The following is a 13,826-nucleotide window of genomic DNA, read 5'->3' on the forward strand; positions in this document are numbered from 1 at the left end:
TTGACTATGAATATTCAATATTAATACAAATCTTTAACTATAAATTTGTTGGTTTTTTGCACTTTGATCTTTTGAAGAATTATTTGACTCATAATTATGATTTATGAGGGCTTGTCACTAGAAGTTCATTGTATATGTAATTGTAATAGTCACATTAGAAATTGTTTGGGCTACTGTATTGATTTTGTGCACAAAATACATGTATAGTTATAAATATATAGTTATAGTTATAAATATATAGTTATGGTTATAAATATATAGTTATAGATATAAATATATAGTTATAAATATATAGTTCTATGAACAATTTTTTCAGGTGTTTGATACAGACGTTAATCCAACAACTTCTATGAATGTTGATGATATTAAAGCATTGTTTAAAAGTAAATACATGGATCCCAAGGTAAATTATATTGATTTTGTTGCCTTTTTTTGTTTCTTTTAACTGTAGAATTTCATGTTTCATTGTTTATATCCTTGTTTTTTTTTTATACCAAAGTGACAATTCAGATCCTTATTAATTATCTGTTTAAAATACATTTTAAAGAATTTCCTGTATAAAATCTTGTTTATTGGACTATTAAAATATAATGGTAACTGTTGCATAGAAGTAAATTAATACTTCATTAAATGTGAAACAATAAGAAAGTGCAGTAAAATATAAGGCTTGATGTAAAAACATTGTTTTCTCTGAAATGTGAAGTATTTTGAAGCACACAAGTAGTACTGTAGTACAAGCTTTCAAAGTTCCAGTAATATTAAGGATGAAATTTGATGTCTGAAAAGTGAGTATGGGTTTCCCCCTGTGTGGTTTGGGGGGGGTGGGGGGGGGGGGGGGGGGGGGGGGGTGGGAACTACAAGCGTTTTTTCCATTTGTAAATTCTCCTGGATTGGGAAATTTAATGCCCCTTTCAGCATTACTGATAAAGGTGATAATGCTATAGGTAGAAAAATAATAAAATTAACTTTTGCCCCCATAACTCATAGGATGCTTCCAGTGGATAACTGACTCTTTCAGTTTAATTTGTTACTGGGGTTTTAGATTTTCATGCATTACTCCTTTCAGTAATAATAAAAATTCATACATTTTCATAACATGTATTTTTTTTCGCTTTTTCCTGGAAAAAATTTAGGTTTTAAAAAATGTTATTTTTTAAAATATTTCTTGTACTGATTTTAAGAAAAATTTAATGGGGGTACAATGACCATCTTTTATAGCCCAAGTCCTTTGAATTGAGGTCAATGTAATATATAATATTTACATGTGTTTTTAGGCTGGTAATGTTATAACATCAAAATGTGATATGTCAGTGTTTTCTACACGAGAATCTACGTGGAATTACATGATGACAAACTTTCACCATAATACATACATCACCATTAGATTTGCTAAACTAGTGCCAGGTTTGTTAATGTTTTATCTTTTAGTCTATTCAAGTATACCAAATCTTTGAATGTTAACTGCAGTAATGATTTGCCTGTTCAACCAACATAAAGTCAGGCCAGCCAGCACATAGATTAAGTCAGTCAAGTCTGCACATTGTTAAAGTCAGTCCAGCTTTCACATAGATTCAAGTCTGCACATAGGTTAAGTCAGTCAAGTCTGCACATTAAGTCATTCTAGACTGCACATAGGTTAAGTCAGTCAAGTCTGCACATTAAGTCATTCTAGTCTGCACACAGGTCAAGTCTGCATATAGGTCAAGTCAGTCAAGTCTGCACATAAATTAAGTAAGTTAAGTCTGCACATAAATTAAGTCATTCTAGTCTGCACACAGGTCAAGTCTGCATATAGATCAAGTCAGTCAAGTCTGATAAAGCAGTGACTGAATCTACCAATGCAACCAGTGCAGACCTAGACCTGTCTGTACATCCATGCCATCTGATCATGGTCATGTGCAGACAAAGATCAGCTACATTTTTGATCATGGTCTGCTTGTTTTGCTTTTCAGTCAGTATACAAACATTGAAATTTTCCCTAAAAACAATGAATGGTAAAGTCCAGAGTGATAGGTGGACAAATCTATTGGAGATATTTTAGAGTTAAACATAATTTGGGAAATACTGAGGAGTATTAGTATAAAAAAGTTAAGTACTGTTCTGATGTCAGATTATGATTTCTTTATTGTTGTCAGATTTTGTTCAAGGTTTAATGAATAAAAAAAAAACTGTTTTATGTTATTCATGTGGTTATGTGATGACAGTGTAATGATTTATTGTATATGATTTCAGGGTTTAAGACATTGAGTTTAAATGATCAGGTGAAGTTGATACAGTCCTCTATCTATCCGATAGAATTGCTCAACATGTCCAAGGTATATGACCCCTCTACCAGGAAATACAACTACTTCACTTACACAAAGGAAGAGGAGAATATCATGATGGAACAGTTTCCAATGTTGAGAGTGTTTCAGGTAGTTTGATTAGATTTATTTTATGTTTTTGTCTCAGGGTGAAAAAAATGTGCAGCCTGCCCGGTCCTCACAGAATACTGTTCCTCGGCTATACCAACTGAGCTATCCAGCTGCTTACACGTCATTTCCCCTTAATAGTGAACAGTTCTGAAGCATGCATCCTGGGCAACTTAAAGGGGCTGTGTCTAGGTCCCAAGAAAGGGGGGGGGGGGTTGACATTAATTGAAAATCAAGGAAACCGAGTATATAATGTATTAAATACTATATAAACTAGTTTTATTGTTACAGGAACATTTTCTTCATGTTGGTGAGATGGTAACATCGTTCCAGTTTACGGACGAAGAATTTGCATTATTGTCAGCATTACTCTTGTTTCCTGCTGAGGTTCATGGTCTAGAAAATCCAAAAGCTGTGGAGCAGTTACAGAACCAGATATCCGGTGCATTACAGGCCTACGAAGAAAGTAAGATTTTGTTTCGATTTTTCAGGCAGTATTCTTCTCTTAGTAAACAAGTTTTTGCAAATACAGTTAAACCTGTTGTTTTTCTTGAGAGATTGTATACTCTCTTCTCTTAGTAAACAAATTAGTATTTTTTTTCAAAATACAGGCAAATCTTTTATGAAAACCTTGTTGTTTTTGTTCACAGATTGTATCTCAGAATTTTTTCATTATAACATTTATAGATTTGAAAATTAGTTGTTTTTTTGACATTCTCAAGTTTTCTGTTTCTGATCTGAATTCAGTCATTGGGTAATGTTTTTTGACATAAGAGTTTTCTTTTAAATTTACTTTAAAATCTATAACTGTAGAATCTGGTAAATGAGGGAAATAATAAAAAACAAGCACATTTAAAAAGTACCATCTTACTGTTATACTGTATTGGATGATATGCTTATGTTGTACCTGCACTGTAAGTTTGTGTAGAAAATAGGAGTGTAACAGATTACTGGAAAACTATAAATAAAGCAACAACAAAAAAAGACCTTGTTAAAGGTATTATTATACAATTATAATTATACCATGAAGATTATTTATCACACATATCTGATGATAAGTGCTCTAAATGACCTGATTAAAAGATGGGTTATGTTAAATACTTTTCTTAATAATGTTTTATTTCCGCAGAAGTGTCTGGAAATATAAATAAAATTAAGTTTGAATACCATAAAAGTGGTTTGTTTCTATCATAATCAGTTTGTCAAAATTGTGTAAACATTATGGTTAATTTGCCACTAAAATTTCCATGGGAAAGAACTTTAAGATACAGTCAATAATTTGTCTGACTGTCTCTAAACCTAACTCTACAAGTGCATTAAAGTTCCACTAATTATTATAAGCATATATGCTTACCAGTATTTACTAGATTTTACAGTATTAAACAAGTTTTATACATGTTTTATGATATTGTAAAGATAAATCAGCTTTTTCATTTCCTTCTGATTATTAATACTGACATGAAATTTTAATCTGTACTTCAGAGACATTTCCGGAAGGTTTGACCCGATACGGAATTCTTCTGGTTCGTGTTGCTGAGCTTGTTCAGTGTCTTCTGCAGCATAATTTAGCGATAGGTCTTCTGCTGACCCATAATCCAACAATCAAAGTCCCGCAACTCTTTCATGAACTTATCATTGAAAGCATTAAAGAGGGACAGAAGTTGTAGAGCTAGTCTAAAGCGTCATGTATACTGGGCTCATCTGACCTTTTTAGTCAAAGGTCATTGTGTTTTGTACCTGTCGAAAAATTCGACTTCTTGTTATAAGGTCCTTATTTTGTACATAATATGTGAAGATATAATTAAACATTAAAAAGTGCTCGATTGAGACTTCGTACGAGATTTCAGCATTCATACCTCAGATATATTGGCCAGATTCAGATTCAGCATTTTCTTTGAAAGTGACTATAGACTATATAGTTTGTTTTATATTTGTTGACTTCTATAGCTTGTTTCATATAATGTTAAATGAGGAGGCTGAAAAACTTGTATATTTGTTGTGTATTAACTTAAATGAGACTTATTCAGTGTGGCCTATAATGTGTTCCTGATTCAGAGACAGACAGAATGAGAAAAATGAAAATTGTTGTAGAAATCACCTTTACAAATCAGCCACAATATTTAAGGCAGCTACAACAAAGTTAGAAGATGTTCATCAGCATTATTGTAAGGAACTTCTTCTACAGCCATTGTTTGTTTTTCATCATCTTCTTCAAATTATGTACAAATAACTTACTTCAGTTTTAAAATAAAAAAAAACAATAAGGGCATTAATCAAAATTTTATAATCATGTTTTAACACATAGAGAAATGTATGTTTGAAATTGTGTTCTGTATATATATATATATACACACAAACAACTAAATGGTTTTGGTTTTTGATTGTTGTTTACAATTTGTAGAAAATAATGTCAAGAAGTGTTGAAAACTTAATAATAATTTTATGCCTTCATCCATAATACAATGTGCATATTTAATGTATCATTTTGTTCAATATTGTCTCTGCAAGATATCTGATTTTGTGAATGGACTATGTGGCTAAACTGATTAAGTATCTTGTGTAACTGAGTAGACATTTGACTTGATTATTCTTGACTTGATTATTCAAATGGGAATTTCCTTTATTGAATATTTGTAAGATTAAAATTGTGTGGTGATTACATATATCTGTGTAATCATGCTACACATCATTGTGTGTTCATGCAACACATCAGATGTTATCATGCAACACATAAGTATTTAATCATGCCACATATTATTGTGTAATCATGTCACATACTTTTATGTAATCATGCTACACATGTTATCTTGCTTCATGATAGTACAATGTATCTAAATATGTAATCATATTACACACAAGTGTGTAATCATGTGACAAATTAATGTGTAAATATGCCACACATCAGTGTGTAATCATTACACACATCTGTGTATACTCATGCTACACATTCATGTGTAATGGCGCTTTATATAACAGTGTAATTATTTGTTACACATTAATGTGCTACCATGCTATACATTTGTGTGTGTAATCATTCTACACATTACTGAATAATTATGTCACACATTGTTGTGTAATCATTGACCACATTACTATGTAACTATGTTGAGTTATTTTGTATAATGTTGTTGTTTTTCACTTATTAGATTATGAGAATATTTTAAGATGTACATATCATTATAGTGATTAATGAATGCCAAGTATATGATAATGTACTCACTGACGTGCTGTGATTCTAAACCTGTTTCCTTGGCTTCTATAATGCTAAGCAGTGCGTCAGTTTTCTTGATGATTAACTGATATTGATTGACTTGCCTGTGTGAAATAAGTAGTGCTAACCAACTTGTGTAACTTGATTCATAATGAGGACAGCCTTTCTTACCAGATTTATTAATAGAACAAGATCTAGTAATAGATTGAGAACCTTTAAGAGTTTCTTAAAGCTGCATTTAATAGATGTGTAAAAAATATTTTACCATCGGCCTAAAAACTAAGCATTATTACATTTCCGATAAACAGACTTTTACTGTTTTAGCTTCACGATACACTAGACCTACTGTTCACAATGGAGTAACCAAAAGAAATAAGAAGATACATAACAGAAATATACTGTTGAATTAGAAAAGATTTTTTTCTGAGCCATGTTTGTTGTTTTTCTGTTGATGTTTGAATGAACCAAAGACAGAGTTTTATCATGCAAACAGAAAATGTACTTTCGATTTCACAAGGAGGTTGCAAACGTTTATGCTTATAAAACTCATTTGGGTTGTCTGCACACCATAATAAGAACTAGAGTCAATGGGAAATATCTATTATTAATGAAATGAAGCTTTTTTCTGTTTTTGATGAAATTTATAAAATGCAGCTTTAAAAATAATTTATAAAACATAAATGTATTTGATTGTAAAACTATATTTAATAGTAGGTTAAAAAGCATCATCAGAGTTTGAGCAGGAATATTAATTGATTTGTGTAATGGTTCATTTGCATGAATATTCAACTTCTGTCATAAAATCCATTGTCTAAAATCAAAGGTATAACAAGTATCACTGGGAGAAAATTGTTAATCATCTATCAAGTCAAAGTTCAATAATGGCAATGTTAATGGCATAATATGAAATTCAAGTCTTTTAGAAACTTTAACATTTTTTTTTGAGTCTTGGGGATATAACTTCAACATTAGTGTAAAGATTATTTTGATATTGATTTCAAAATAATTTCACTTAAATGAAAAAATCTGGCTAACAAGCCACATGTAATAATTATGAAGTTTATTTCAGTCAGTGAAAGCTGTAAAATGTATAAAATTATGTAGGATTTACTAAGCACAATCATTTTATTGACTGTAAAAGGCCTTATAAATCTGTTTTGCTCAAATTTCCGCTCACCTGAGCACAAAGTGTTCAGTGATGAGCTTTTGTGATTACTTGATGTTTGTCGTGCATCTTCCATTGTCAGTGGTCTTCAAGCTTCTTTGGTTATTCAAAAGTTCTTTAACTCGTATTCTGTTGGAACCAAAAGTAATTAGCCTTTGCCACTAGTATAAAGCCAAGTTCTATTCTGTTGGTAGCTCAGATTTTATGTTTTGATATTGAAATTATGTTTTAAGTAGTTTTGTGTGATACATGGTATAACCCTTTATCTGCTGACTTTGTGTGATAGATTTTCCCAACTTTGAATTTTAAATAGCTTATGGAAAGTTAGAACTGGACAAATATATTACACCACTTTTAGGTTAAGTGTAAAACAATGTTTTGCACAAAACTATTTGAAACTTCACAGGACTGGTAATAAGCTGCGCAGCTTTGTCAGCTTTGTATAATGATCTTTTGCAGAAGTAGGTCAAATGAGCTCAAAGTATGTTTTTAACTTGACTATTCAAAGAATAGGGAGAGTTAATTAACTTACGTCTGTGACATGCTTTGGTTAAGGTTTTGCATGCAAGTTGATATCTCTAAAACTACTGAGGGGAATATGTTGAAACTACACACACTTGTTCTCTGTGATTATCCAACATTATAGGCACGTGTCCCATAACTCTGAAATACCTTTTTTTATAGTTATGCCCCTTTTGTTAATGTCAAGCACTGAGAAATGTTGGGCGTGCTGTCATACAGACAGCTCTTGTTAATGTAATAACTTTAGAAATTTGTTAGGAAATGATCCAACGTTTAGAGCTTAGATATTTGTTAAGTATCATGGATCAACAAAGCTATAGAAATCATACACTGTAGTGTCAAAATTTGGTCTAGCCCTTGGGGTTCAATAAAGTTATAAAGAATTTATTTAGACAACTTAGTATATATTTGTAACATCAAAATATGTAAGCTCTTTGTGTTGTGTTTTGTGACAAATATTGATTTTTAAACTTCTTTTCCACTTTTCCAAATTTATTTTTTAAAGGTGAGCGATTAAGGCCTACTTGGGCTACTTGTTCATTATTTGATGAGTTTTTCTGTGTTTAGCCAAAAAGTATCAATGTTTAAAGGGAAAAAGTCATTGAAAATTCAAGTATATATTTATAAATATTGATGTGATAATTTTTCAAAATTGAAGTATTTTTTATCACGGCATGCATTTGTGTTTCCCTTTCCCCATTCCTTTAATATTTTTGTAATTTGACAGAATAATTTAATTTATTATTTTTTATTAAGAAAAATGATTCAAAAATTGGAATTTTACCTTATAGGCCACAAAATGAAACAGCTCTGTATAAACTGTAAAGAAATTTATAAAGAGATGACCTTATTTGATGATTATATTGTTGTTTCCTAAACCATGGATTATCATTATAAAATGTCTTGTCATTCAACATTGTATTTCTTTTTAATTGTTGCTTCACACATTAACTGTAGGGAGACAATCGTATGTATTTTATATTGTACATGCTTTATACTCTATTCCCGGTTTATGGCCATGACTAGAAAATATTACATTTTATGTTTTACTTGTACATCTATTAGATATATTGATGTTGATACAGTGAAAGCTTCATAAAACTTTGTAGTGGTTTCATTTTGTTTAGATCTCAGCTTTAATTTAATAGTGTATTCAGTAATCACCTATGATTCTCTGTACTAAAGTGGCCATAATAACTGGCCAATGTCACAATCTTTGAGCCAGACCAGCCTTTGTGAAATACAGTTCATTACTTTAAAAGATATTTTTGAACTTAACAGATATTTTCGAAATTAACAATTAACCTAACCAATTTTTATTGTTTTTGTAAAATAATTTAAAATCAATTTCATCAGTTTCTTAATATTATATAATTATGTTTATTGTTTAATCCTTATATCTGATCATGAATTTAACTGGAGACAGGTCCTATTCAAATTAAATCTTTAATCATTAAATGAAATCTGAAAGGGGAAAAAGATAAAATATCTTTAACAGAAAATATAGATTTTTGGGAAAGATAATTTGAATATGTATATTTTATATGTTTTTGTGATTGTAAGTTGTATAAGGTAATGTTTTAATGTAATATTTTCTAGGTTATTGGCCAGTATTTGATGACAGAACTACATACTTGTTATATTTTATAAATATATATATAATGTATATTGTGTACTATAAGATGGTTTATATTTGTTTGTTGTTAAGAAAAAAAAGTTAAATATTGATCTTGTATTATAATGTACCCGGTTCATTAGTTGATTATTAGAGTTTATACATGATTTTATGAAGATTTTTATCACTTAAGACCAAAACGTAATTTTTTTAGTGGTGTGTATGTGGGGGGGGGGGGGACACTCTTTGATTTGTGTTTCTCTGGGAAGTTTCTAAAGTTTTATCTTTTAGACCCTGTAACTGGTTTAAAATGATCATATTTTCCGTTATTTTGTTTAGTAAAACAAGGAAATAGATTTTTTCTGTAAGTTCTTTATATTTAGGTTTATTAAGGAAATTGAGCTGTTCTCATCTGATTGAGGTATATTGGTAACTTACATTGATGAAGAATATGCAATGCTTCACTAGAGATAACCTCCAAAATACTTTATGAGTATGATTTTACTCTAGAATTCAACAGCAAGAAAGTGCTATTGCGTTTAATATGTATTTTTATTATGAAAATTCAATATTTTATAATGCTGTCACTTTTTTTTGTTTGTTTTTTTCGTTATTTCTTTTAGAAAATTTATGGTCATGAATTAACATGATTTATTCTTTATCATGCTGTCACTTTGGTTTCTTATTAAATTCTTTTAAAAAAACATATTTATTATACAGAGATCAGTTTACTCTGCAACATATTTTAATTATTGAATACTTTAATTGTTAATCATGATTTTTTTTTTTAATTAAAAGATTTTGTATGATATGAGGATTTTAAACATTCAACATTCTTTCCCCCCATTAGATGTTACTGTTCTGGTTTTAGAATTTAAACGCTGTGCATAATGTATGTAAATATGAAGTCATAATGTTAAGTTTGTTATATATATTCTTATAAAAAAAACTGCCAGTTTATTTAATCCACGTAAGAAGTTCACCACACATTCACAACCCATTTCTTTGGTTTGTAGAGTTTCTTTCTTAAAACTGTTAAATAGCACTATTGCACTCTCATATGCTAAGTTTGTCGTTTAAAAAAATCCTGTGTGAAAATTTTCAACATGTATTGCAAACATAATTTAAGCATAGTCTGTTTTTGTAGTTTTCACCTAGGCATACATCATAATAACCTTATAACAGTTTACTTAGAGCCAGCCATATATATTTTAAATCTAGTTTAATGAAAATATTTAATAAAAATAGTTTAGATGTCCTAGAAAAAAATGTACTTATGTAATATTATGATAATCATTGAATGAAATCCATTTGTTTCAGTCATTTTAACATTAATTATGCTCCCCGAAAAATTTCGGGGGAGCATATAGTCGCCGCCTTGTCCGTCCGTCCGTCCCCTTTTCTTGTCCGGGACATAACTTTGAAACAACAAGAGGTATCAACATGAAACTTTGTAGGTAGATAGATCTCATTGATGAGGTGTGCAGTGCACAAGAACCGTAACTCTGCCTTGTCTAATTTTTGAATTATTCCCCTTTGTTTATTTTTACACTTTGAACTTTGTCCGGGACATAACTCTTAAAGTATAAGAGGTATCAACATGAAACTGTATAGGTAGATAGTTCTCATTGAGTAGGTGTGCAGTGCACAAGAACCGTAACTCTGCCTTGCCTAATTTTTGAATTATCCCCCTTTGTTTATTTTACACTTTGAACTTTGTCCGGGACATAACTCTAAAAGTATAAGAGGTATCAACATGAAACTTTGTAGGTAGATAGATCTCATTGAGTAGGTGTGCAGTGCACAAGAACCATAACTCTGCCTTGTCTAATTTTTGAATTATCCCCCTTTGTTTATTTTACACTTTGAACTTTGTCCAGGACATAACTCTAAAAGTATAAGAGGTATCAACATGAAACTTTGTAGGTAGATAGATCTCATTGAGTAGGTGTGCAGTGCACAAGAACCGTAACTCTGTCTTGCCTTATTTTTGAATTATCCCCCTTTGTTTATTTTACATTTTGAAATATGTCCGGGACATAACTCTAAAAGTATAAGAGGTATCAACATGAAACTTTGTAGGTAGGTAGATCTCATTGAGTAGGTGTACAGTGCACAAGAACCGTAACTCTGCCTTGCCTAATTTTTGAATTATCCCCCTTTGTTTTATTTTTACACTTTGAACTTTGTCCGGGACATAACTCTAAATGTATAAGAGATATCAACATGAAACGTTGCAGGTAGATAGATCTCATTGAGTAAGTTTGCAGTGCACAAGAACTGTAACACTGTCTTGCCTACTTTTGGAGTTATTGCCCTTTGTTCATTTTGACACTTTGAACTTTATCCGGGACATTACTCTAAAATTATAATCTCATGGAATAGAAGTGCAGTGCAAAAAAACATAACTCTGCTTTGCCTAATTTTGGAGTATTTGCCTTTTTTTCATTTGTGTCCAGAACCTTCTCGGGGAGCATCACCCGGTTCAACCGGTTCTTGTTTTTAATCAATATTGTTTGCAAAATTGATTGAATAACTTTGTTCGCTCAAACCATATAGCTCGAATAACTCCATTCGCTCGAATTCACTGTCCATGTCAGGTACCTGCAAAACCTGTATGTAATATAAATTGTGCATCTTCATATTGTTCAAACACAGATTGCTCGACCCCTACAAACCTAGTCGCAGTCCCCTCGAAGAGTGTGCACCGGCACTACGGGTTTTAGTAAAGTTTGTTGGTGTCATCTTTAGGACATAGTAACATGAAACTGTTAAGATCTAGGCTGTTGGTTTTAACTGGTAACAAATAAATTTATGGCCATTGACCATGGCAAATGAAAGGACTAGAAAATGATGATTGCCATGCCATAATTTCAAAGACGTGTTTATTTCTTATAAAAAAATATAAATAAACAGCTTGGCATTGAAAGACTTTGTATTTTGGATAAGTTGCATTATTTTATCTAAATGTACTGAAAATTTCAAGACTTTTTTTCTGAAAGAACTAAATCTTAGCCATTTAAAATGTTGGTTTTATACATATGCCGATGATATGGACATGTTTTCTTGATATGATGTGCATGCTAGTAATATGATAATGTGCTGGTAAAGAATGCTGCATATACAAAGTGTACCGCATACCTTCTAATATAGGACCCCCGACCCCATATTTATCTATCTAACATATGGTTTATGTTCTGTACTTAACAACATAGGTTTACCCTGTTTCAAATAAGAAAACTTTGATCTCAAAGTTGGTGTTATCCATAATCCTCGGGTAGGTGGGGAGGGGTGGAGGGGAGGTGTATCAGGAGAAATACGGTAACCTAGCCTAAAACAGTTTGCATATTATGTTGTTACGCTGTTAATATAAGCTTTGCTGTATTGCTGTCTAATTTTGAATATTTTTTTAAGTAAATGGATAAATACATGTATAGACCTAATTGTACAAAATCATAGTAACTAGAATTGTCCGATTTTATTTTTTCATCATTCAGTTAGGCCTGCATTTGACACAAAATATATATGTAATTTAGTTGTTCTACTTAATCACAAATCTGTACCAGTAAACATGATGAAGAAAATATTCAACTCTTCACATATTTGTTGCCAGGAGTGATTTCCCTTATTTTATTTTTATGCTAAAAAAAAGTTATTTTAGATGATTTGGATATGGAACTTCAAAATATTTCTTTGTTACTAGGAGTTTTTTTTTTCTTTTTGTTTTAATTTTGCTCCAAACATGTAAAAATTTTTACTATATATTTTTCTGGAGCATTCTTGGGACTCGTGTTATCTTTGGACCATTTTAGCCTATTGAAGGCATTTGTTTAGAAATATTTATAAGAATGAGTAAATAATAATGTCAAGATATAATCTTTTAGTCATTAATTTTTCTTATGTATTATATATTGAAAGTTATGTAATTAATACTATTATAAACAAGTGCTCTGCCTTAATTTAAGCTTCTGTTGATATATGAATTGTTATAAATGAAATTCCATGAATGAATAAATGTAAAAAAAAAATGTTTTGTTTTCAAATTTTCTGTGTTGATAACTTTGGGTGTTCTGTAGGGATTCTGTTTTTCCTCTATTCTATTTCACCCAAGAAAGTTTGCAAGCCAGACAAAGGACATTCAATAGATAGTGGTCAGAATAATTCACATAATAAATCAACGACCTAAAGAACATAAAATTCTATATATTAGTTTGTTTGTCAGTCTGTCTGTTACTTTTTATTATTTTAAGTAGCTTTATCACAAATATCTCAATTTTTTTATGAGACAATGAGCAAAACACAATGACCAGGTCACTACCCCAGAGGTCAAGGTCACACTTATTGTTACAAAAGTTCAATTATAAACAAGAGTTCAGCTCAACTTGACCTGAGACTTGATATAACAAACTTACAATCCAAATATTAACATTCTTTTGCTTTGTAGAGGGCCATTGGCCCCTTCTTCAATGGTTACTTTATGAACTCGAAAGTTTTATTGTGTCAGGAACAAAGAAAGCCATAATAATCCTTCATCATTCAACAAAAGATGAAGTACAACAAGAGCTGTCGGTAGGACAGCAACGCTCAACTATTCTTAGTGCTTGATTGTAAAAAAAAATGCTTGATACAGTTACCTCCTTCTGTTTACAGGTTGGGATAATGATGGTGAACAAGTGTGCAAAAATTCAAAGCCATATGTCAATGGACTTTGAAAATATTTGAACTATTACAAAAACTTTTAACGTAAATTCTAAGTCGAAAAAGGGGCATAATTCTGTCAAAATGCTTGATACAGTTACCTCCTCCTGTTTACAGGTTGGGGTAATGATGGTGAACAAGTGTGCAAAGTTTCAAAGCCATATGTCAATGGACTTTGAAAATATTTGAACTATTACAAAAACT

The 13,826-nt window shown here is 30.9% G+C and overlaps 1 protein-coding gene across 1 annotated transcript in view; it reads left to right on the forward strand.

Annotated features, from left to right (window-relative positions):
* LOC132719702 (uncharacterized) overlaps positions 1-12,952 on the forward strand; it is a 38,472-nt gene extending 25,520 nt beyond the window's left edge. The window contains exons 8-12 of the mRNA XM_060703539.1: positions 317-403; positions 1,275-1,404; positions 2,233-2,414; positions 2,703-2,877; positions 3,894-12,952. Of these exons, the coding sequence (XP_060559522.1) occupies positions 317-403; positions 1,275-1,404; positions 2,233-2,414; positions 2,703-2,877; positions 3,894-4,078 (759 nt within the window). The 3' untranslated portion in view covers positions 4,079-12,952. The remainder of the gene's footprint in view (positions 1-316; positions 404-1,274; positions 1,405-2,232; positions 2,415-2,702; positions 2,878-3,893) is intronic.
* Positions 12,953-13,826: the final 874 nt, after the last annotated feature.

Source organism: Ruditapes philippinarum, unplaced genomic scaffold (assembly GCF_026571515.1).
Source record: "Ruditapes philippinarum isolate M1 unplaced genomic scaffold, ASM2657151v2 ctg3598_1_1_1_1, whole genome shotgun sequence".
Classification (NCBI taxonomy): Eukaryota; Metazoa; Mollusca; class Bivalvia; order Venerida; family Veneridae; genus Ruditapes; species Ruditapes philippinarum.